Below are 23,494 nucleotides of genomic sequence, written 5' to 3'. Positions count from 1 at the left end.
ATGGCAAATTTATATCTTCTGATGTTGGTGTCACTTTCAGATTGTTTGTGCAATGTTCCTGGTTCTGAATCATCAGCTGGTGGGAGCTGCAATGCTACAACAGGACAGTGTACATGTAAAGCAAATGTGATGGGGTTGAAATGTGATACTTGCAAGACAGGATTCCTTAATCTGCAAGCATCAGATGTTGACGGATGTGAACGTAAGAAAGCAATTGTGTGGTGACAGATCGTGATACTTACGTCACATGTTGCAGCTTGTAACTGCAATGTTGATGGATCTACTGCAGCATCGATGGGTGCATGTAATGATACTGGTCAGTGTGATTGTAAGGCCGATGTGGTTGGCCTGAAATGTGACACTTGTCAAGTAAGAATTGTAATGGTATACAGATGATGTAGTTCTGTCATGTCTTGTTGATATATTAGGACGGGTTCTTTCTGACTGGTAGTGATTTTGCTAATGGCTGTCAACAATGTGGTTGCTCCCTGTCGTCTGCAGTATCACTGTCATGTAACCAGTTAACAGGACAGTGTCCTTGTAAATCTGGTTTGACTGGTCGCACTTGTGGCATCATCGAAGACTTCCACTGGTTGCCTTTCTTAGAGGGTCTCATCTATGAAGCAGAGTCTGCTTGGCTTAGTGTAAGTTAGAGACTTGTGTTATGGTATTAGTAAACGTTTATGTGCTTGTCAACACAGGGAGGAGCCATGGTTGAGAGACGAGTCAGTGATCTTAGCAAGTTTACTGGAACGGGTGGAGTGAGAATGAGAGGTGATGGTAATCGCATTACGTTTCGTGTGACCGTTCCACAGAGATCAATTCAGTATAGACTGATTATTCGTTATGAGGTGAGCAATTGTTGCTTGGGCTTGTCAGAGTTAGAGTAAGTCATTATGTGGTGTAGGCACCAAGTTCATTTGACAGTATCGTGTTGTCAGCAGTGAGATCAGGTGATGGGGCAAGTGTACTTGCTGATGAAAGCATATTACCATCTGCACCTACATTTGCTAATCCTCACGAAAGACCGTTAATGGGACAGCAGATTGCTGGCTCTGAACTGATTGTTAACTTTACTTACAATCTTAATGCTGGAGCTGGAAATCCCGTCGACGGATTTTTTGTTGATTCGGTCTGTTTTAGATAAATGTGACATTTGGATAAAGTATTGTTTAATTGTGGGTTTGTTACAGCTTTTACTTATGCCAGAACACACCGATCTTCCTGAGTTTCAGGAGTTATCTTTTGGTGATCAATTAGTGTTTCCATTCACTTGCTATGACGTGCGAGAATCGGTACCACAGTCGTCTTCAGCAAGTCTCACAGAGTTTTGCAGAAATATCACTATTCTAATCAATGCCGCTCTTTTCAATGGAGCATTGAGTATGAAGACAATGTTTGATTTTGTAGTTTTGAATTAAGAATGTTTTGTGATGTGTGTAGATTGTAGTTGTGATAATGTGGGAACATTGGGTTCTAGTCAAGAGTGTGAAAAGCTGGGTGGTCAGTGTACTTGTGCATCAAACATTGTCACTCGAACTTGCTCAGCGTGTAGCTACACGTATTTTGGATTTGACAGTGCTGGCTGTGAAGGTACTATGTACATACATGTGCATGCGTTTTTGCACATGTGTGAATGTGTGCATAAGCTAAGAGCGGGTATACATACATGCATTCTTGCATGACTGGTTGAGTGAGCTTGCATGCACACTCTTGCATGTCGTTCTTGCTGCAAGCAACATGAGCTGAAGTTGTGTGTTTGCATTGTAGCTTGTATGTGTGATGTGATTGGATCCAACTCAGTCGAATGCAATGAGACTGGTTATTGTGATTGCAAGGGAAATGCAGGAGGGCAGAGATGCAATGTGTGTAAACCGACGTTCTTCAATTTTAGCAGCAGCAATTTAGACATCTGTGAAGGTGAGTATATAAGTAGCTTGTAGTTTGTATATGTAGTTTGTTTATTCAAACTTGTGATTATTTGCATTATTTTCTTAAAGTTTGCAGAAGTAGCCAAACTGACGTCAATGACACAATGTCAGATTCAGTTCTTGTAGAACCGTTAGGGGAAATGGTGAAAGCGCTGGGAGTTACATTGGATGATGGCCTTGTCAAACTATCGCTGTCAGGAACTGCCCAGATGGTCATGTCCAACTCCTTTGGATTTATCATGAAGCTTGAGGAAGGAGCCGAAGTAGGCAGTGCTGTTTCAGTAGACGTTGAGTCAATTACTGCTCCAGTCACAGGAGGAGAAATGGTTCAATAGGTAGATGTATGAAGGGAAATGACGTCTTCATCAGGGAAGTTATGTTGGCGGATGAAGTTGCACATCGTCAGCACCAACTGGATGAGTTTGTGAGAGATGACGTTCAACTGCCAAACGAAGACAGACAGTTACTAGGCGATTTACTAAAGCAACATCATGATGTGTTCTGTTTATCAGATTGGGAACGAGGAGAGACGAACCTAGTCGAAATGGAGATCCATACAGGAGACGCCACTCCACTTAAGCAAGCAGCAAGGAGAATGCCATTTGGAGTGAGGAAAGAAGTTGCTGCTCAGCTAAGGAATATGCAAACGGCAGGTGTTATCGGGCCTTTGAGCAGTCCATGGGCCAGTCCTATTGTTTTGGTTCGGAAGAAAGACGGAACCCTTCGCTTTTGCATTGATTACCGCGGGTTAAACTCGGTAACCAAGCTCGATACGTTTCCACTGCCTAGGATCGATGATCTGTTAGATCAGTTGGGAAAATCCAAGTACTTTTCTACATTAGATCTGGCATCAGGCTACTGGCAGATTAGGGTCCACCGGTATTCTAAGGAGAAGACTGCATTCATCACCTGCCAGGGGCTGTATCAGTTTAAGGTGATGCCTTTTGGTCTGACCAACGCGCCATCAGTGTTCCAAAGATTGATGCAACATGTTCTAATGGGGCTCAATCCTGACAATGGATCTGACATTGTTGGTGTGTATATTGATGATGTGATAGTCTTTTCAGAAACGCTGGAGAAGCATTTGCAGCACTTAAACTTGATACTGAAGCGATTGAAGGAGGCAAATTTGAAGCTGAAATTGTCAAAGTGTCGATTTATTGGACAGGAAGTTAAATATTTAGGGCATGTTATTACACCGCAAGGATTGAGGGTACATCCCGACCAAGTGCGAGCTGTTGCCTGTTTTCCTGAACCAATGACGGTTGCACAAATCAGACAGTTTCTTGGGTTGGCTTGATATTGTCGTCGGTTCATCCACAAATTTGCTGCAACAGCTAAGCCTCTGCATGCATTGACAGCAAAGAATGCCATATTTCAGTGGACAGAGGAGTGCCAGGCTGCGTTCGAGTCCCTAAAGCAAAAGATTAGCCAAACCCCTATCTTGGTGTATCCGAATTTTGATGTTCCATTTGTTCTGCAGACAGATGCCAGTATTCTAGGACTTGGAGCAGTGTTATCACAGAAGCAGTCTGACAACCGGCTACATCCCGTAGCATTTGCAAGTCGCTCGCTGTCCAAGGCAGAGAGGAACTACAGTATCACGGAGCTTGAGACGCTTGCAGTGGTGTGGGCTGTTTCACATTTTCATGCCTATCTTTATGGACACAAGGTTACTGTTTATACGGATCGTTCTGCAGTTAGGGCAGTTCTAGGAACACCAAGCCCTAATGGGAAGCATGCACGATGGTGGACTCGAGTATTTGGTTCTGGAATTCGGGAAATCGATATTGTTTATTGACCAGGAAAGGAGAATAGTGTTGCAGATGCCTTGTCGAGGAACCCACAGTTTGATGTCATGAGTGAGACGGTAAAGGAAGTGCAAGTGGCTAAGGTGTGCAGTATTGCGGAGCCAACTATTACTCATCTGTTAGAGAAAGCTGCACCCAGCCATGAGCCAGCATCCACATGCAACTTTGGTCAGGAACAGAGGAAAGATATGGATGTGAAACACTTCGTAGACTTCGTTGAACAAGGAGAGTTGCGAGCGGATACTAAACTGGCTAGGAAGGCAGTAGCACTAGGATCACTGTGTACTATGGAGCAAGGCATCCTGTACTATGTGGACCCCAAGCATCGTGATCGGAAGCGAGCAGTTGTCCCAGTTCATCTCAGAGAGCAAATTATGCGAGAAAATCATAGTGGATTGATGGCAGGACACTTTTCAGGAAACCGTTTGTACAGTGTCCTTTTGCGACACTGGTGGTGGGAAGGAATGTATTCGGACACCCGAGAGCACTGCAAGAGTTGTGCACAGTGTGCTATAGTGACGGGAACTGTTGTTGTTGTTGGGAAGTTGAAGCCACCTCTTCATCCTATTCGGGTACAGCGAGCTTTCCAGATTGTCGGGGTTGATGTAATGCACCTACCGGTGACATAAAGTGGTAACAAGCACGTGCTAGTATTTCAAGACTTTCTTACTAAATGGCCAATGGTTTATCCTATTCCTAATCAGCAAACTGTTCACATTGTTCGATTGTTTGCTGAGCAGGTTGTCCCCATGTTTGGTGTACCTGTTGTCTGACCGGGGTACGAATCTGTTATCGCACCTAATGCTGGATTGTTGCCAGTTACTGGGAATGAAAAAGATTAACACTACTGCTTACCATCCCGAGTGTGATGGTATGGTTGAGAGATTTAATCGGACTTTGAAGACCATGATTCGGAAACACGTAGATCAGTTTGGTGTCCAGTGTGATGAACATTTATCTGGATTGCTTTGGGCATACCGAAATACACCTCATGAGTCGACGGGAGAGAAACTTTCGTTCTTGCTATATGGTTTTGATTGTCGATCTCCGACTGAAGCTGCTTACTACCGCCGAGGGAGATCCAGGCCAGCGAAGTTTCTGATTACCGTGAGGAGCTTGTCTTGTCACTGTCACATGCGCGTCAAATAGCAATCAGTAGTATTCAGGTCGCCCAGAGGAGATACAAAGAGCAATACGATAAGAACGCATCCACAGATATTAGTTTCAAGGTAGGGGACTGGATTTTGATTCGTTTTCCTCAGGAGGAGTCTGGAAAGTTACGGAAGCTGTCTCGCCCTTGGCATGGGCCCTATCGAGTTGCATCCTGTGAAGAGCCAAACGTGACTGCTACTAATTAAGGTATATTTTCCAGATGACCCTCCTGTTCAGGTTCACTTTTCTAGAGTGTGTGGATGTCCAGCTGTGTTCCCTGCTGGTTATTGCTGGTATGGTAACAAGCACCGTGCCCCAAGGTCGTCCAGGTAATGCAAGCACAGTCTCTCAGGGTCAGGAACCGATGAAAGTAACCGACCTTCCAATCAAGCCGCCCACCACAGAACAATGACCTGAAAGGAAGAATTTAACTGTCCAGCAACCAGACCCGTCCTGTGAGGAACAGAATTCTAAGCTTTCTCCGGGAGCTAAACGATATGGTTTACAAAGAGCCAGGAAACCTCCCAATAGATACATGTAACTCGGGGCGAATAACCTTAGGGAGGAGGTGGTGTAGCAGACTGTTTATTATAAGTAGATTAGAATTAGAGGTAGTGCGCATGTGTGGTAGAATGACTGGATAATATGGGTGTGGCACGCCCAGATTTGACAGTCTAACGTTAGTGCCTCTTGAGTTCGTTAGAGAAAAGTGTCCGTCCTGCAATAAACCTGAATAGAGCGTATGGCCCGTGTCATACAGGTGTGACAGTACACCACATCTTCAGTCTCGTTATAGTGAAGAAACCGCCACCTAGCAAACCAGCTTGGTTGAAAACTACGGTTAGTCACTCCAAATGATGTTTTTGGAAACTTGAACGTCATTGGTTGATGGGGTTGCTCTGGTACAGCTACGTCCTTCACGGAAGAAGTGGGACCAGACATGGTTACACGCATGCGCAGAGTAGAAATGGCCTCGATGCCCCAATGTACAGTGCTGATTTATTGAAACAATACAGTATTGTCAAATTTCTTGTAAAATTGTTAATTACATAGACTAAGGAGCAAACAATCATGTCTACTAACAAAGCGGATAAACTATCTACAAATATATTACTTATTTAATCGTCTATACCTAAACCGGAAGTAGTGCCAATCGTCGACTGGTGAAAGTCAATTTTTCACAATCTGGTGGGGCTATAGCCCGACCTGCACGACCCGCTCCTACGCCTATCCATTGTATACATCCATTGTATGAATGTATACAATGATCTACATGACGCTACTATATATGTACACCCAGTCCGTAAGCGCTTCCATTACATCATTTCTAATAACCTATTTGTTTTGTGCTTGCTTCTGACGTTCCCATATACTTCTACTAAATCAGTCTACATCAGTGTTGTGGAATGTACCGGATTAGTGATTTTCTATATCACGCTGACATTGCTTCACGTTCTAGTCCAACTTACTAGTTATATATTACATATTGTTACACGAACAACTGTCTATCACGCGATGAAAACGGAAAAGAATCGCTACTACCGTGCAACATGGCCTCGGAGTAATTTCCTACATCAGACTGACATCGCTTCATTTTTGTAATGGACCTTACCAATTAGATATTACATTTTGTTACACGGACAACTGTCCATAATGCGATGAACACTGAAAAGAATTGGTACTACAGTGCAGCACAACCTCATAGTACGGATTCTAAGTGCGCAATTGAAACTTTTTCAAAATCTCTAGCTTGGGACAAAAATATCAAAGGTCAACATTCATATTTCTTTCCAATATGAGTCTACCAACGTTTTAAAAGCAAAGAATTGAAGTCGGACGAGGGGTGCAACGATGGTTGCGTTATAGAGGGCTTTTCAGCTTTGGATCATAGATCATAACGGACTGTCCCGTTTCCGAAAATCCCACTGATTATCGATTGGTAGTATCCCATTGAAGCCATTTGAACGGTCCTGTTAGACGCTGCATTACTTCGAAGATGTTGCTACTGCCATTGCGAGGAACATGTGTTTGGAACTTGGCATCTATTGGACGCGAATCCCGTTTGGAAATATATCCGAGCAGCAGGAACTTAGAAGTCACGTGCAGTTACGTACTCACCCGGATAATCTGTTCCCTGTATATATACCAAGTCACGACTCACAGTGGCTCTCGCCATTTTAACAGTCTCGTTGAACATCGTCACTTGGAACACATTGCTGGCGTTGTGGCGAACAGGTGTATCGAACTTGGCAGCTCTTTGATGGGCGTAGACGGGCAAATGACTGTGGGCGTTTTCAAGACCCGGATATAAGAAAAATATCTTCTCTTTTCCGACGTCGCCTGCAATGGACGACACGCTCTGCACGTACCGTCTGACTGACGTCGGGAGCGTGCAGTTTAGATTCGGCGGAGATTGCCATTACTGAAATATTCGCGTGAGAGCGGAGATGGTTCCATCCGCAGGAAATCGCATCTTTGTGGGAGCAGTATGGAAAACAAGGACAATCTCACTTTCGACATTGACGGATTTGGCGTGCGTGAGCCAAATTCGGTGGAGATCAGACTCGCCCTACCCGGAGAACTGATTTACACACACACACACACACACACACACACACACACACACACACACACACACACACACACACACACACACACACACACACACACACACACACAAACACACACACACACACACACAAACACACACACACACACACACACACACACACACGCGCACACACACACACACACACACACACAGATGCATACACACACACACACACACACACACACACACACACACACACACACACACACACACACACACACACACACACACACACACAGATGCATACACGCATGTGCACGCAGACAGACAGACGGAAGTTTTCAGCTCTCCTTTATATATATATATATATATATATATATATATATATATATATATATATATAGATTCAGTACGTAATTGTTCCCGGGCACATTAAGTCTGCATCTAAACTAACCAATTTGTGCTTTGACTCATAAATCTACATTGTGTCTTACGAAATTCTACTTCAATTTGCATGGGTACATCCACGAACATTTTTAAAAGTCAGTGTATTTGAAATTTACTTGTGCACTAACACATTGTAGATGTGGAGTGAAGAGCTGTGTCTTCTGAAGACACTTTAACAGCAAGAGTTGTTCTAACTACGCAAAGGCATTTGCAAATATAAAACTATATCATGATTATGATAGACTTTACATGGCAAATTTATATCTTCTGATGTTGGTGTCACTTTCAGATTGTTTGTGCAATGTTCCTGGTTCTGAATCATCAGCTGGTGGGAGCTGCAATGCTACAACAGGACAGTGTACATGTAAAGCAAATGTGATGGGGTTGAAATGTGATACTTGCAAGACAGGATTCCTTAATCTGCAAGCATCAGATGTTGACGGATGTGAACGTAAGAAAGCAATTGTGTGGTGACAGATCGTGATACTTACGTCACATGTTGCAGCTTGTAACTGCAATGTTGATGGATCTACTGCAGCATCGATGGGTGCATGTAATGATACTGGTCAGTGTGATTGTAAGGCCGATGTGGTTGGCCTGAAATGTGACACTTGTCAAGTAAGAATTGTAATGGTATACAGATGATGTAGTTCTGTCATGTCTTGTTGATATATTAGGACGGGTTCTTTCTGACTGGTAGTGATTTTGCTAATGGCTGTCAACAATGTGGTTGCTCCCTGTCGTCTGCAGTATCACTGTCATGTAACCAGTTAACAGGACAGTGTCCTTGTAAATCTGGTTTGACTGGTCGCACTTGTGGCATCATCGAAGACTTCCACTGGTTGCCTTTCTTAGAGGGTCTCATCTATGAAGCAGAGTCTGCTTGGCTTAGTGTAAGTTAGAGAGACTTGTGTTGTGTTATTAGTAAACGTTTATGTGCTTGTCAACACAGGGAGGAGCCATGGTTGAGAGACGAGTCAGTGATCTTAGCAAGTTTACTGGAACGGGTGGAGTGAGAATGAGTGGTGATGGTAATCGCATTACATTTCGTGTGACCGTTCCACAGAGATCAATTCAGTATAGACTGATTATTCGTTATGAGGTGAGCAATTGTTGCTTGGGCTTGTCAGAGTTAGAGTAAGTCATCATGTGGTGTAGGCACCAAGTTCATTTGACAGTGTCGTGTTGACAGCAGTGAGATCAGGTGATGGGGCAAGTGTACTTGCTGATGAAGGCATATTACCATCTGCACCTACATTTGCTACTCCTCACGAAAGAGCGTTAATAGGACAGCAGATTGCTGACTCTGAACTGATTGTTAACTTTACTTACAATCTTAATGCTGGAGCTGGAAATCCCGTCGACGGATTTTTTGTTGATTCGGTCTGTTTTAGATAAATGTGACATTTGGATAAAGTATTGTTTAATTGTGGGTTTGTTACAGCTTTTACTTATGCCAGAACACACCGATCTTCCTGAGTTTCAGGAGTTATCTTTTGGTGATCAATTAGTGTTTCCATTCATTTGCTATGACGTGCGGGAATCGGTACCACAGTCGTCTTCAGCAAGTCTCACAGAGTTTTGCAGAAATATCACTATTCTAATCAATGCCGCTCTTTTCAATGGAGCATTGAGTATGAAGACAATGTTTGATTTTGTAGTTTTGAATTAAGAATGTTTTGTGATGTGTGTAGATTGTAGTTGTGATAATGTGGGAACATTGGGTTCTAGTCAAGAGTGTGAAAAGCTGGGTGGTCAGTGTACTTGTGCATCAAACATTGTCACTCGAACTTGCTCAGCGTGTAGCTACACGTATTTTGGATTTGACAGTGCTGGCTGTGAAGGTACTATGTACATACATGTGCATGCGTTTTTGCACATGTGTGAATGTGTGCATAAGCTAAGAGCGGGTATACATACATGCATTCTTGCATGACTGGTTGAGTGAGCTTGCATGCACACTCTTGCATGTCGTTCTTGCTGCAAGCAACATGAGCTGAAGTTGTGTGTTTGCATTGTAGCTTGTATGTGTGATGTGATTGGATCCAACTCAGTCGAATGCAATGAGACTGGTTATTGTGATTGCAAGGGAAATGCAGGAGGGCAGAGATGCAATGTGTGTAAACCGACGTTCTTCAATTTTAGCAGCAGCAATTTAGACATCTGTGAAGGTGAGTATATAAGTAGCTTGTAGTTTGTATATGTAGTTTGTTTATTCAAACTTGTTATTATTTGCATTATTTTCTTAAAGTTTGCAGAAGTAGCCAAACTGACGTCAAAGTAAGTTCTGTTTTGCAAGCTTGAATTTCCTGGGTTGCACCATAAATGATCTTCGTCTAAGGAGATACAAAAGAGCTTTGTCTCGTACTAGCAAAGTGGCTGTCAGTCAGATAGGATGTTTTATAGTTTGTGATACGGTAAATTCCACATGATCAGGACTTGGTTAATTAAACATGATTGGGGATTATCGGGAGGGTTTGTTGAGAATGGATTTCTCAGTATATACTGCTGATTAAATGAGATAAGTGCTCATTTGTAAAATTAAGTTTGTGGGTGATGGCGGTTTTTGCTTTCCAAAGTAAAAATAGTATTGATAAATCTCTCTGTGCCAACAAGCATTTGTAGTTGTTAGATTTGAAGTGTTATCGTGATTGTATGGATGTGAAACACAACATCACCCATGGGAAGCAGTGTTGTTATGGTTACCCGCAACACATACTAGTTGTATATATACAAGTCCAAAAACATTTTGAGAAAATGATGGGTATGTAGGGATGAGTATGTACTTATGTCATTTATGCCCATCTCCTACATCACATTCACAACTGCTGCAAGCGATATAGGTAAAAAGAGTGTGATGTAGGAGATGGGCATAAATGACATAAGTACATACCCATCCCTACATACCCATCATTTTCTCAAAATGTTTTTGGACTTGTTTCATACATTTTTAGATGGAAATGACAGTTTTAGTAAACGGAGTGCTTAGCATTTTGAACATGTGAGAATACTTTCATGTTTAAAACCCCAGGACAGACCACGTGGAGGTTGCACTCTCTGTTTGCTCGTTGCAACGAAAGCGATCTCCTTTGTAACTCTAGTTTCTGAACAGTCCCTAGAAAGAGCGTAAAACTTTGTGTTTTTTGTTTTGGCTGGCGACGTTTAGCGTAGTACTCTCGTGAGACTAATTACTCGACACCATATTATCAGTGCAGGTGGCAACAATTTACAGGATCGGTTTCTAATTAAACTAATGAAATAAATGGTCACATGACATAATATGTTACCAGTTCTCCTGGCGATTGGAACAAAAGCACGTGCCAAAACACGTGGAGCGCGCGCGAGGAGGAGGACTGGGTACGAGTCTACTACTGTCTGTTCGCCATAAGCGTGAACTCGGAAGTGAGTAATGAAGTAGAGGTCACGCCAGGTGTGCACATTAGAGCACTAAGAGCTGCCCCAGTTGGACCATGTTGTACCAATTATCTTAAATGGTTCCAGTTGCTGATCCGTTGGTCTTACAAGATAATTGGATAATAGCCATTGCTCCACCCGTTTGTGTTTGATATGCACAAGTACTATCCTTCCGTTTCGTTTGTAGAAAGGGCTTAGATAATTTGATAAACAGAAATGCCAGACCTAGCGGTTTCTAACGATACCGAGATCATCGCGAAAGTCCACTAAACAGCAGAGATATTGATGATTTTCAAAGTTCACGCTTATGGCGAACAGACAGTAGGGTTCCACGAAAGAGATACACGCTTACATGCACAAGAGAGTCAGACAGGACGCCGCGCCGTTGAACATAGTCGTACATGTTCAACTACACGCAACTGTAAACAGCATGTAGCAGCAGGTGGAAGTGGCAGCTAAGCTTCCAAACAGTATGTAGTCACATGTACACACGTGACCGGAACAACATGGCGTTGTGGGAAGCAGTACACGTGGAATTGCATGGCAGCAGTTGACTGATACAAGGTGACTTTGCACATTTCTAGCTGTTGGGTCAGTGCAATTCTTCGGACAAGAGCGAATCGTTTGGTGTGACTCTCGTCGTTGTAGCTGCTTCGAGTGAGGCGCTAGCCTGGCTGACAAAAGTGAAATGTGAAATGTGAAATGTGAAAGAATAAATCGGGTTTTTTTACTTGCCGATAGCTGGCTTCTGAGGCGCTTAGTGTCAGCGGTGATAGTCTGGCTACCATTACGAACGTTTGAAGTTGAGCGCTACGTGGGTCCGAGATCTCTGTAAGGAGTTCTGAGAGATCCGGTTCGGATGCGTTTGGATAGCCTCGTCCCCAGACTCTCTCGCGCTAGTCTTGTCCGGTGCCCGTATGACAATTCCAGGCGCGAGAGGGTCTGGGATCATCCCGCCTACTTCCTGCCATATCTCCTTTCTAAATGCTCACTAAGTGTCACCCCCAACGTCATCAACTGTCACCCCGAACGTCATCAAATGTCCCGTAACTTCAAAATCAGATTAGCGTTAGTCTAATCCAATAAACGTATCACAGTGGATGCTATGACCATTGTTTGGTGTTTGTGGCATATCCAGCACTTGCAGACAACTGAAGCATGTTGAAAAGGTAAGTCTATGGAGTGTTGGTGACGGGTGTCGTGTAGGCTTGTAGTCTGAGATTTACAATTGGCGGAGTGATGACTTTCTAGCTAGTTCACACGCGGCCATTAGCGTTTGCGCGCAGACTAGACTCTGTAGCAAAAAGCGCGCAATGGCAAGGGAAGGGGTTGATCTTGACATGAAACTACCGTCTGGAGGGTCAACTTGAAGCTTCCAGGGCTATTCTTTCGCGAAAAGATGTATTTGTTTTCATACTTGAAGGGTAGACGGTAGTTTCATGTCAAGATCAACCCCTTCCCTTGCCATTGCGCGCTTTTTGCTACAGAGTCTAGTCTGCGCGCAAACGCTAATGGCCGCGTGTGAACTACGTAGAAGGTCATCACTCCGGATCCGCCACTTGTAGATCTCAGAGTACAAGCCTACACGACACCCGTCACCAACACTCCCTAGTCTTACCTTTTCAACATGCTTCAGTTGTCTGCAAGTGCTGGATATGGGATATGCCACAAACACCAAACAATGGTCATAGCATCCACTGTGATACGTTTATTGGATTAGACTAACGCTAATCTGATTTTGAAGTTACGGGACACTTGATGACGTTTGGGGTGACAGTTGATGACGTTGGGGGTGACACTTAGTGAGCATTTAGAAAGGAGATATGGCAGGAAGTAGGCGGGATGATCCCAGACTCTCTCGCGCCTGGAATTGTCATACGGGCACCGGACAAGACTAGCGCGAGAGAGTCTGGGGACGAGGCTACGTTTGGATACTTTTGTATGGGGCCGCCATTTTAGATTCTTCGCATCCCTGATATATGATTTACAGATAAGTGGTCATGTAAGCAGATGCCATGTCAATTACTTCATTACTATTAATTACTCTAGTGCAAAGCTTCATGCATTCAGCAACGCTTGGTCGTGTTCGTCTGGGCTTGGCTGGTCAATGCGACATAACTATCAAGTTCCGTCACTTCGTAGTCATCATCTATCTCATTTGTGATATTAGAGCTCTCCATGATGTCTTTCCTGCATCTCGTCTTTTTTCTAGAAATTTTCTTCTTCTTTTTCCTCGCAGTTTGCAGGTATTGTAAGTCACAGTAAAACACCTCAGTGTCAAGTAACAGTAAATCCGGAGTCACAGTAAACAAGCTATTGATGTCATAGGTCACAGGCAATTAGTTAAGTGTTTCTAAACCAACACGGGTGCTTCATTACATAGTTTCAGATTCACAGTGAACGCGAACAGAGAGTAGTTCAATAGTATGGTGCGCCAATGTAACGGAAGGCGCTTCATTCTCTGTAACAAAAAGTAAGTAGCTGTAAGACTGTTTGACTACTAACTTCTGAGCATCGCAATTAGGCGTGGCCCGCATACAGTTATTGAGGGGCGTGGCATAATAAGAATTACTGTGGCTACCAACATTTCTTAGGTTTTTCGAACCCTGGGTCACTGTGTACTCATACTTTAGATGAGCATGAGGCAATTAATTAATGTTTCTATTGTCTAGCACTAACTGAAACATCAGAACCTGTGTTTACAACAGAAGGTATGTTTACTACTGTCTAGAGATATGTATGAATGTGTCACTTGTACTCTAACTGAGCACTAGAGCCGTGTTTCCACTAGCTGCACCCTAACTAAACTAGTTTACGTTTAAAACTAAACCAGTTCAAGAAAGCGACTGTTTCCACTTTTAGGAGTTGGAACATTCGGGATTATGTGCAAAACAAACCGTCTAGCTAAGGACTCCTTATTTTAAAGTTTGGTCGACTTCGACTCGCCGAGTCAGAGCATGCAACTGTTGGTTGTCACTGATATTAGTAGGAATTTGCAAGACAATTGACCAAGGGCGCCGCACTAATGGCTAGACTCGATCCAGTCTCTCTCCGCCCTTGTCATTCCCCGGATAGTCAGTCGGCGACTGGTTTCAGACCGCCCACTGACGTCACTAAATGCTGCCATTAGTGTGCACTTTGTGTCTAGTGGTACGTACTGTGTCTACTGGTGCACACAGCGTGTGCCAGCTGTCTTGGGCATATTCCACATGCCTGGTAACTGCCCTTGCTGTTTCAAAAGGCGTGGCGAACACACACTTCACAAATCGCCAAGAGAGCGTTCCTATCGCTTTCTGCGCCTAGATTCGCATTGGTATAGAGGCGTTAGCGTGGCTTTTGAACGTGAGTTTTGTCTTTGTCAGACGATCTGGGCGTCCTAGGCGTTGTTTGCGCTATGAGTTTGGCTCCAAGAGCTTCCGAATTTGATGCAAATGGTTTAGACAAGAAACGTCTGAGACGCAGTTCATGTGTTGAAGCGTGCTTGTCTTTGTACAACGTCCGGGATCGCTGCTTGGCTTACATGTTGCATAAATTATTGGCTCCGCGTCTGCTAGAGATAACAAGGTGCGAGCACCTTGTAACGTCAGTGGGCAGGCAAGGATTGATTATCTGGGGAATGACGAGGGCAGAGAGGAACTGGATCGAGTCTAACCGACCGCCCGTCTTCTCTCTGTGTGTAGCTGCTGATTTCTTTCTTTTATTTAACGACCCTTACATCTTTTAAGGCAATCCTATCCCAGCGAAATAGTCAATATCATTAAAACAGCCTTGTCAGAAGCCATCTAAGCAAGCGTGCTAAAAGTCATGTGACAGTAACCTAAACCACTTTGTTAAACTTAACTGTTTACTGTATATACGTATGAATGTATACATACTCTACTGTAAATGAACATTAGGCAATTAATTCATGTTTCTACTGTCTAGCACTCACTGAAACACCAGAACCTGTGTTTACAACAGAAGGTACGTTCATTGTACCTGCAATGTTGACACAAACAGTGTTTCTGCCATCTGCAGCCCCAACTCCAGTGCCTCTGCCATCTGCAGCCCCAACTCCAGTGCCTCTGCCATCTGCAGCCCCAACTCCAGTGCCTCTGCCATCTGCAACCCCAACCCCAACACAAGCAGTGCCTACACCATCTGCACCAGTAACACCAACAACTGCAAACTTTTGTCGGCAATGGTACTCTGAAGATGGAGGGACTTTCGGAAATTTATCACAGTGGATATCGTTTTTAGTTCCCTGTCCATGGACATTATTGCATGCTGAGCTTGACTTTCGATTCATGCGCATATCTTCTTCAATCGAGAGTGGAGAGTGTTACATCCAACGATTTCATTTTCAGATTGCAATTGGAGAGAGGGTTGTGACACCAGAGACTGAGTGCTGTTATGCATCTAGATATTTGCATTCTGGAGTTCTAATTCGAGCCAGAGTGTATTTACGCTATCTATTCAACTTTCCATATAGTCCTTTTCAATTGAGAGTTCAGCCATATGATTGGTGCTGTCGTCAACCTCACAGCTGTCTTCCTTACCTTGATGTGCAAGTTAATTCATTGTTGTCATGCTATTGCCCTCCTCGTCTGGGTTAGCAATTGTGGTATTTTTTCTTTTACTATTGGTATAATCAAATGTGATTCTAGGAAGTGGTTATGGTGATCCTCACTTTCGCACAATGGATGGCAAATTATTCACATTTAATGGACAAGGAGAGTACATAGTCATGAAGACTAGAGATGAGTCATTTGTTCTGGAAGGTCGTACTGAACCCATTGGAGAAGGCAACTGTAGTGCTACCGTATTGACAGCATTTGCAATGGCTCAGTTCCTTCCCAGTGCCGATTTCACCACAAGTGACCCCAATTCAACTGTACTTCATGTGCAGCTGACGACAAACAACAGACTACAAGTGTTTGCAAGGCACATTGGAGACGTTTCATTTGTCAACATTACAAGCAATTTTACTGAGCTGAGCAACACATCTATTCTCGTCTTAGACAACGTTGTCATATCACAACCAGACTGCGCAACATTTATAGCTGTGTTTAGTTCAGATATATCAATAAGAGTGGAGGCAAAGAAGGCACTGTTGGCTGTTGTGTTTGCAGGTGCAAAAGATCTCATCGGTAATACAAGTGGACTCTTGGGAGTGTGGGACGAGGATTCAAAAAATGACTTGACAACAAGAAATGGAACTATTTTAGCATCTACTGATTCAGATGAAAGAATACACTTTCAATTTGGACTTTCATGTTAGATGTGTTAATATGTGCATGCTCATTATTAAATACAGTTTTAAAATTTTGAATGCTATTTTGTGGGTGTTTACAGGGGAAGTGCAGTCAAGTGAAAGTTTGTTCTATTATGACAGTGGTAATGGTGGCAATGGTTTAGGACTTGCAAACAATACCATTTCAGAAGCAATTCCTTGTTTTGTTGATGAAAATGATTTAACAAATATGGCAAGCTCAGTCCCAAACCTGATCACTACATGTGGTGGAAATGAACAGTGTCTTTTTGATGGTGTCGTGACTGGAGATGTAGAAATTGCCTTTCAGACACTTTCCACTCAACAGATGAATGAAGATAATGCTGTGACATTGAGTAAACTATATTGGGTAACATTGTTTTATGGCGTTAACTATACTTCTCTATTTGTGCAATTGTTAGGTAACAGACCACCCATTATGAATGGCAGTGATACTCTTTTTGCTTCTGTTTATGAGACCACAGTTTATTCGTTTACAGCTACTGATGCAAATGATAATTTCACTGTTACTCTTCAAGGAAATCTACCACCAACAGATGAGTTTACATTTTCACCAATGGGTAGCATGTATAACTTTACTGCTTATACCTTTACTTGGACTCCTACGTCTACACAGAATGTAAGCATTCAGTTTCTTGCAGTGGATTCTGTAGCAACATCCACTCTGTTGCATCCTTTGGTTATACTGTGTGCTTGTAATCATAAATTCAATGCAACTTGTACTGATGGACACCCCGGAGAGGACAAATTCTTACTGCAGAATTGTGACTGTGGACTAGGTGAAGTCAATAATTATTCATGTTTATACTTACTCTAGTAATATGGCAAGGTTTTAAATTGTATTTAGGCAATGGTAGCACTTTGTGCAATGTGGATGTTGATATTGACTGTTTCCCATTTTATAAATGTACTGACTATCCATCATGTGAATGCTCAAATGGGACTGTTCTAAGGAATGGCACGTGTTCAGGTGTGTCCACTTTGTTTTTGTCTAATTTTATGCTTCAGTGTTCATGCACAGCAAATACATAGGGTATAGTCTGCCTGTGTTTGTGTGTGTGTGTGTGTGTGTGTGTGTGTGTGTGTGTGTGTGTGTGTGTGTGTGTGTGTGTGTGTGTGTGTGCGCGTGTGTGTGTGTGTGTGTGTGTGTGTGCGTGTGTGTGTGCATGTGTGCGTGCGTGCATGCACGAGTGCATTTGTGTGTGCGTGTGTGTGCGTGCATGTGTGTGTGTGCGTGTGTGTGTGTGAATGCACGTGTGTGTGCGTGCGTGCATGAGTGCGTGTGTGTGTGTGTGTGTGTGTGTGTGTGTGTGTGTGTGTGTGTGTGTGTGTGTGTGTGTGTGTGTGTGTGTGTGTGTGTGTGTGTGTGTGTGTGTGTGTGTGTGTGTTTACTCATACTCTAAATGAGCACTAGGATATTATTAATAGAAGCTATAGTATTGATCCTTGGTCTGTCTCTGATGCTGCACCCTTGTTTCAAAGTCTCCAATTGAATTCCATCAAAGTGTGACAGCAATGATTTTTGTGAAGCAACAGAAAGATTGGGAAAGTGGCTGGAAGGACACTCGATACCTGCTGACAAAGCCGATCTTTCATCACAACTTGTCCCTGAATTTCAACCATATCCAAACAAGAAGCATCTAATCCTGATGACAAATATATTTATTTATTTATTTATTTATAACAAACTACTTACAGACAAAATCGGCAAATCCCAAGTAATAACATTAGCATCTAACATTAATTACCTTGTATCATACGAGCTTTAAATTTCCACAAATTAATAAACATATATAATAACTTAACATTCAACTTCAACTTTATCAGAAACTCCTTATCCAACAACTGCAAATGCCAGCAAACCAACAACTAGATCAATGCCGACAGCTAACCATGAAAAAGCAACAGTAACATTTCTCAATGTAACAGTCGAACAGGTTTGAAAGTTATGGCAGACACATCTGCGTATGTTCCACTGTAGCAATTTATTTCTAGTTTAATAAAACTACTTTTAAGCAAGTTGTTGCTGAACTTCTATCTGTGCACTGCAATGAAAGTGACGTACAGTCAACAAACAGGTAACCACACCAATTTTGTTATAAAGCATAGTAGGTTGTTTGTTCTCAACACCTGTTGCATTAATTAATTGGCAGAACTGCTATCAATGTGACTGCTGCTGATGTCAACATTATACGTACTATTCCGGATGGACCTGATGTTCTAGTCTGCATTACAGTCAGCTGCCCTGATGGAGGAGATACTGTTGCTGCATCTAAAGTAGTGCTGGCTCTTAACACTAGCTGTGCGAGACAAAGGTTTCAAGCAGTTGGTTTGACATTAGGCCAAGTCTTTATCAACAGTACGGTTTCTTTTCCTACTACTACTACTACATCAGTATCTTCAACTTTATCAGAAACTCCACATACCAACCAATCAACAACTGTATTGGGTATTACAACAGCATCAACACCCATGGCTAACAGTGAAGGAACAACTTCAACTTTATCGGAAACTTCACATACCAACCAATCAACAACTGTATCGGGTATTACAACAGCATCAACACCCATGGCTAACAGTGAAGGAACAACTTCAACTTTATTGGAAACTCCACATACCAACCAATCAACAACTGTATCGGGTATTACAACAGCATCAACACCCATGGCTAACAGTGAAGGAACAACTTCAACTTTATCAGAAACTCCACATACCAACCAATCAACAACTGTATCGGGTATTACAACAGCATCAACACCCATGGCTAACAGTGAAGGAGCAACTTCAACTTTATCGGAAACTCCACATACCAACCAATCAACAACTGTATCGGGTATTACAACAGCATCAACACCCATGGCTAACAGTGAAGGAACAACTTCAACTTTATCGGAAACTCCACATACCAACCAATCAACAACTGTATTGGGTATTACAACAGCATCAACACCCATGGCTAACAGTGAAGGAACAACTTCAACTTTATCGGAAACTTCACATACCAACCAATCAACAACTGTATCGGGTATTACAACAGCATCAACACCCATGGCTAACAGTGAAGGAACAACTTCAACTTTATCAGAAACTCCACATACCAACAGACCAACAACTGCAAATGCCAGCAGACCAACAACTACATCAACACCAACAGCTAACCATGAAAAAACAACAGTAGCATTTCTCAATGTAACAGTCAAACAGGTTTGAAAGTTATGGCAGACACATCTGTGTATGTTCCACTGTAGCAATTTATTTCTAGTTTAATAAAACTACTTTTAAGCAAGTTGTTGCTGAACTCCTATCTGTGTGCTGCAATGAAAGTGACCTACAGTCAACAAACAGGTAACCACACCAATTTTGTTATAAAGCATAGTAGGTTGTTTCTTCTCAAAACCTGTTGCATTAATTAATTGGCAGAACTGCTATCAATGTGACTGCTGCTGATGTCAACATTATACGTACTATTCCGGATGGACCTGATGTTCTAGTCTGCATTACAGTCAGCCTCCCTGATGGAGGAGGTACTGTTGCTGCATCTAAAGTAGTGCTGGCTCTTAACACTAGCTGTGCGAGACAAAGGTTTCAAGCTGTTGGTTTGACATTAGGCCAAGTCTTTATCAACGGTACAGTTTCTTTTCCTACTACCACTACATCGGTATCTTCAACTTTATCAGAAACTCCACATACCAACAAATCAACAACTGTATCGGGTATTACAACAGCATCAACATTTCTGTGTGTGTGTGTGTGTGTGTGTGTGTGTGTGTGTGTGTGTGTGTGTGCGTGCGTGCGTGTGTGTACTCAGACTTTAAATGAGCACTGGGATATTATTAAGGCTTTTGCTTTCTAGTACTTACTGAAACACCAGAGCCTGTGTTTACAACAGAAGGTATGTTTAGTACTTTACTACTATGATTGATCGAATGTATACATACTTGTACTCTAAATGAGCATTAATTAGGCTATTAATTAACGTTTCTACTGTCTAGCACATACTGAAACACCAGAACCTGTGTTTACAACAGAAGGTATATTTACTAGTGAATATGTATGAATGTATACGTACTTGTACTCTACATGAAGCATTAGAGTATTATAATTAATTAATATGTTTCTGTACTGTCTAGCACTCACTGAAACACCAGAAGCTGTGTTTACAACAGAAGGTATGTTTACTACTGTGTGTGTGTGTGTGTGTATATATATATATATATATATATATATATATATATATAATATTTCACTTCGTACCAGCAGGTACAGCCTCTCACAAATGAGAGAAATATACATACAAACACACACATACACATAGATACCTCAAAAACAAACAGACAGCTAAGTATATAACTTATATATATATATATATATATATATATATATATATATATACATATATGTATGTATGTATGTATGTATGTATGTATGAATGTATACATACTTGTACTCTAAATGAGCATTAGGTAATTAATTAATATTTCTACTGTCTAGCACTAACTGAAACACCAGAACCTGTGTTTACAACAGAGGGCATGTTTAGTACTGTTTGTGTATTGATTGTGACACATAGTCACTATCTAGGAACGGCTGGCGGTGTCATACATAAGCTCGTTTACGCTCCCTTTCTATCTTTGCTCAGAAGCACTACTGCAAAAAATGAATAGCATTGGTGAAGTCTCCTACTTTTCTTTTCTATGAGTGCCAATTTGTTACCTCTAAAAATGTTTGGTTTATTCTTAAACGTATTTGCAATATACCGCAATGACTAAGTAACTTTCTTCAGATGGGTTTTTGCATGCTTTCTCCGACTGAACTGGTTACATTTCTTTGCTGCAAACTCTCCTGAGCAGAAGTGTTTTTTCGTTTAACAATCGACTCGAAAGTATGGCTATCACCATTTTGTGTGAGTAGCTCGATCGTCACGTACTCCGCCATTTTGGAAGCAGCGCTGTACATACTCATCATACTCTAAATGAGCATATTAGGCTATTAATGTTTCCACTGCATGGTCAGCACTTAATGAAACATCAAAACCAGTGTTTGTGTTTACAATAGAATGTATGTTTGCTACTATATATGAATAATAGTGTATTCTTGATGTTTGTTTAGCACCTACTGGTACTCAAACATCAGAACCAGTGCTTGTGTTTACAACTGAAGGTATGATCAAGTACTTCTGTATATGAATGTATACTATACATAGTCATAATTGGCCTCCCCGGACCTTCTCATCATTCTATCACAACAACGCCAGAAAGGATGTGAGTTCTTGTTGCCTACTTTCTTCATCTAGTGTCATTGCTGGTTGCATGAGGCTCACGTCACTAAATTGATCGATATAATAATGAACTAGTTAATTACTGTGTAAACTACAACACACACACACACACACACACACACACACACACACACACACACACACACACACACACACACACACACACACACACACACACACATGCTTACGTCCAGAGCCGTATATAGAGACTCTGTATACGTCCTTAGTCTCACGTAGCCAGACCCCTATTTTCCTGCTGCATCTTACTTTCTGGGTACGTGAGAATATAGTATGATCTTTGTACCTAAACTAACAGGCTCTGACATTATCCATTAATCAAACGATGGTGCACACTTACTGTTTATAGTTCAAACCCTGTTTATAGTGTGATCAGAAATCGATTCATTGACAGTGTGCCTGAGTTCAATTTGCATTATATGAGCGGTACAGTGTACAATCAGCATGCGGCTGTAATTGAACTAGACCCTTGTAGCAGTGCTCTAGCTACTAAGCCACAAGAATAACAATAATCTGGAAATCCATCTGACCGAGTTCTGACAAACATTATCATGAAAATCGTCAACCTGTAGCCAGCAAAGAAGCAACGCTGTCTCTTATTATTAATATAGTAGTCTGCCAATATCGATAATAGGAGGTGAGACTTGCATTTTGATCAGATGTAGAATGGAGAAGCGACAAAGTTTAGGCTGCTGTCCTACATCTACTGTATACAACACAACAACAGCAACACTATACAACTAATGTGTCTGTTGTTCAAAACATTTTTATGTGAAACGGGAAGGCACATTAAGTTAATGCTATTAGTGAACTGTAAATCTTTGATGTTCTATCATCTAATATATTAGCGTAAATGGTGGGTGAGAAGAACTCGATCAGACCTTCGGCGTTGTTGTGTCATATGGGAACTGGGTATGACAGTGTGAGTGGATCTGATGGGAGGCTATTCTAAATGAGCAATATAGCTTACTCTTGATATGTTATTGTTTAGCACCTACTTCAACAACAGAACCAACAGAAGGTATGTTTACTACTATATCTATATTATGTATATGAATATATGCATACCGTAAAGTCGTGAACAAAAGCTGCTCTTGAATAAAAGCCACCCTTGAATAGTAGCCGCATTTCTTGGCTACGTACCTTTCCTATAACCTGCTGTAACGGTCTTCTCAAGAATAGGCGAATGCATGCCACGCTATCTGGGCAGACATTCGGACGACGATCTGGGTCGATGACACACTCACACACCTTACGTGCTTACTCACCAAAAACTTTCAAAAAATCACACTAACTGGACTCTACACAACCAGCGTATATATATATATATATATATATATATATATATATATATATAATTCCTTATATGGTAACACAAAGTCAAACTGTGGCTTTTCACATGCCAAACTCTTATGGAACGCATTGTGCTATATTCCTGTCGCTTCTTGTTAGACATTTGTTACACTCGCCCTTGGCTTTTATCCAGGATACTGTTATTGCCCGGATTGTCGAGTCGTTAGTATATTTCGTAGTGAGGTCACTGATGGAGATGCTGCGACAATCTCAATCAATAAAGAGAAGGAAATATAATTGAGTGTTGAAGTCATGTATTTACCAGGT

General features: G+C 42.0%; 2 protein-coding genes across 2 annotated transcripts; both read left to right on the top strand.

The window, feature by feature from the left end:
• LOC134187199 (laminin subunit beta-2-like) lies at nt 1–890 on the top strand. Its single transcript, XM_062655316.1, has 4 exons — nt 1–202; nt 257–369; nt 429–644; nt 702–890. The coding sequence occupies exons 1-4, from the start codon at nt 1–3 to the stop codon at nt 888–890; spliced, it is 720 nt and encodes a 239-aa protein (XP_062511300.1).
• A 422-nt stretch (nt 891–1,312) lies between these two features.
• On the top strand, nt 1,313–23,464 carry LOC134187198 (serine-rich adhesin for platelets-like). The gene is made up of 28 exons (XM_062655315.1): nt 1,313–1,383; nt 1,444–1,593; nt 1,771–1,920; nt 8,182–8,343; nt 8,398–8,510; nt 8,570–8,785; nt 8,845–8,994; nt 9,051–9,275; nt 9,337–9,526; nt 9,587–9,736; nt 9,914–10,063; nt 15,231–15,269; nt 15,384–15,896; nt 15,953–16,561; nt 16,641–16,913; nt 16,980–17,357; nt 17,426–17,548; nt 18,406–18,515; nt 18,574–18,656; nt 18,732–19,782; nt 19,841–19,923; nt 19,999–20,291; nt 20,432–20,470; nt 20,571–20,609; nt 20,709–20,747; nt 21,688–21,738; nt 22,866–22,895; nt 23,361–23,464. Exons 3-28 carry the CDS (start codon nt 1,776–1,778, stop codon nt 23,462–23,464), a joined length of 5,358 nt encoding a protein of 1,785 aa, XP_062511299.1. The 5' UTR covers nt 1,313–1,383; nt 1,444–1,593; nt 1,771–1,775.
• Nucleotides 23,465–23,494: the final 30 nt, after the last annotated feature.

The sequence above is a fragment of the Corticium candelabrum genome, chromosome 11 (genome assembly GCF_963422355.1).
Source record: "Corticium candelabrum chromosome 11, ooCorCand1.1, whole genome shotgun sequence".
In the NCBI taxonomy this organism is placed as follows: domain Eukaryota; kingdom Metazoa; phylum Porifera; class Homoscleromorpha; order Homosclerophorida; family Plakinidae; genus Corticium; species Corticium candelabrum.
The sequence above is the reverse complement of the archived record's forward strand: the minus strand, read 5'-3'. Positions and strand labels throughout refer to the sequence as shown.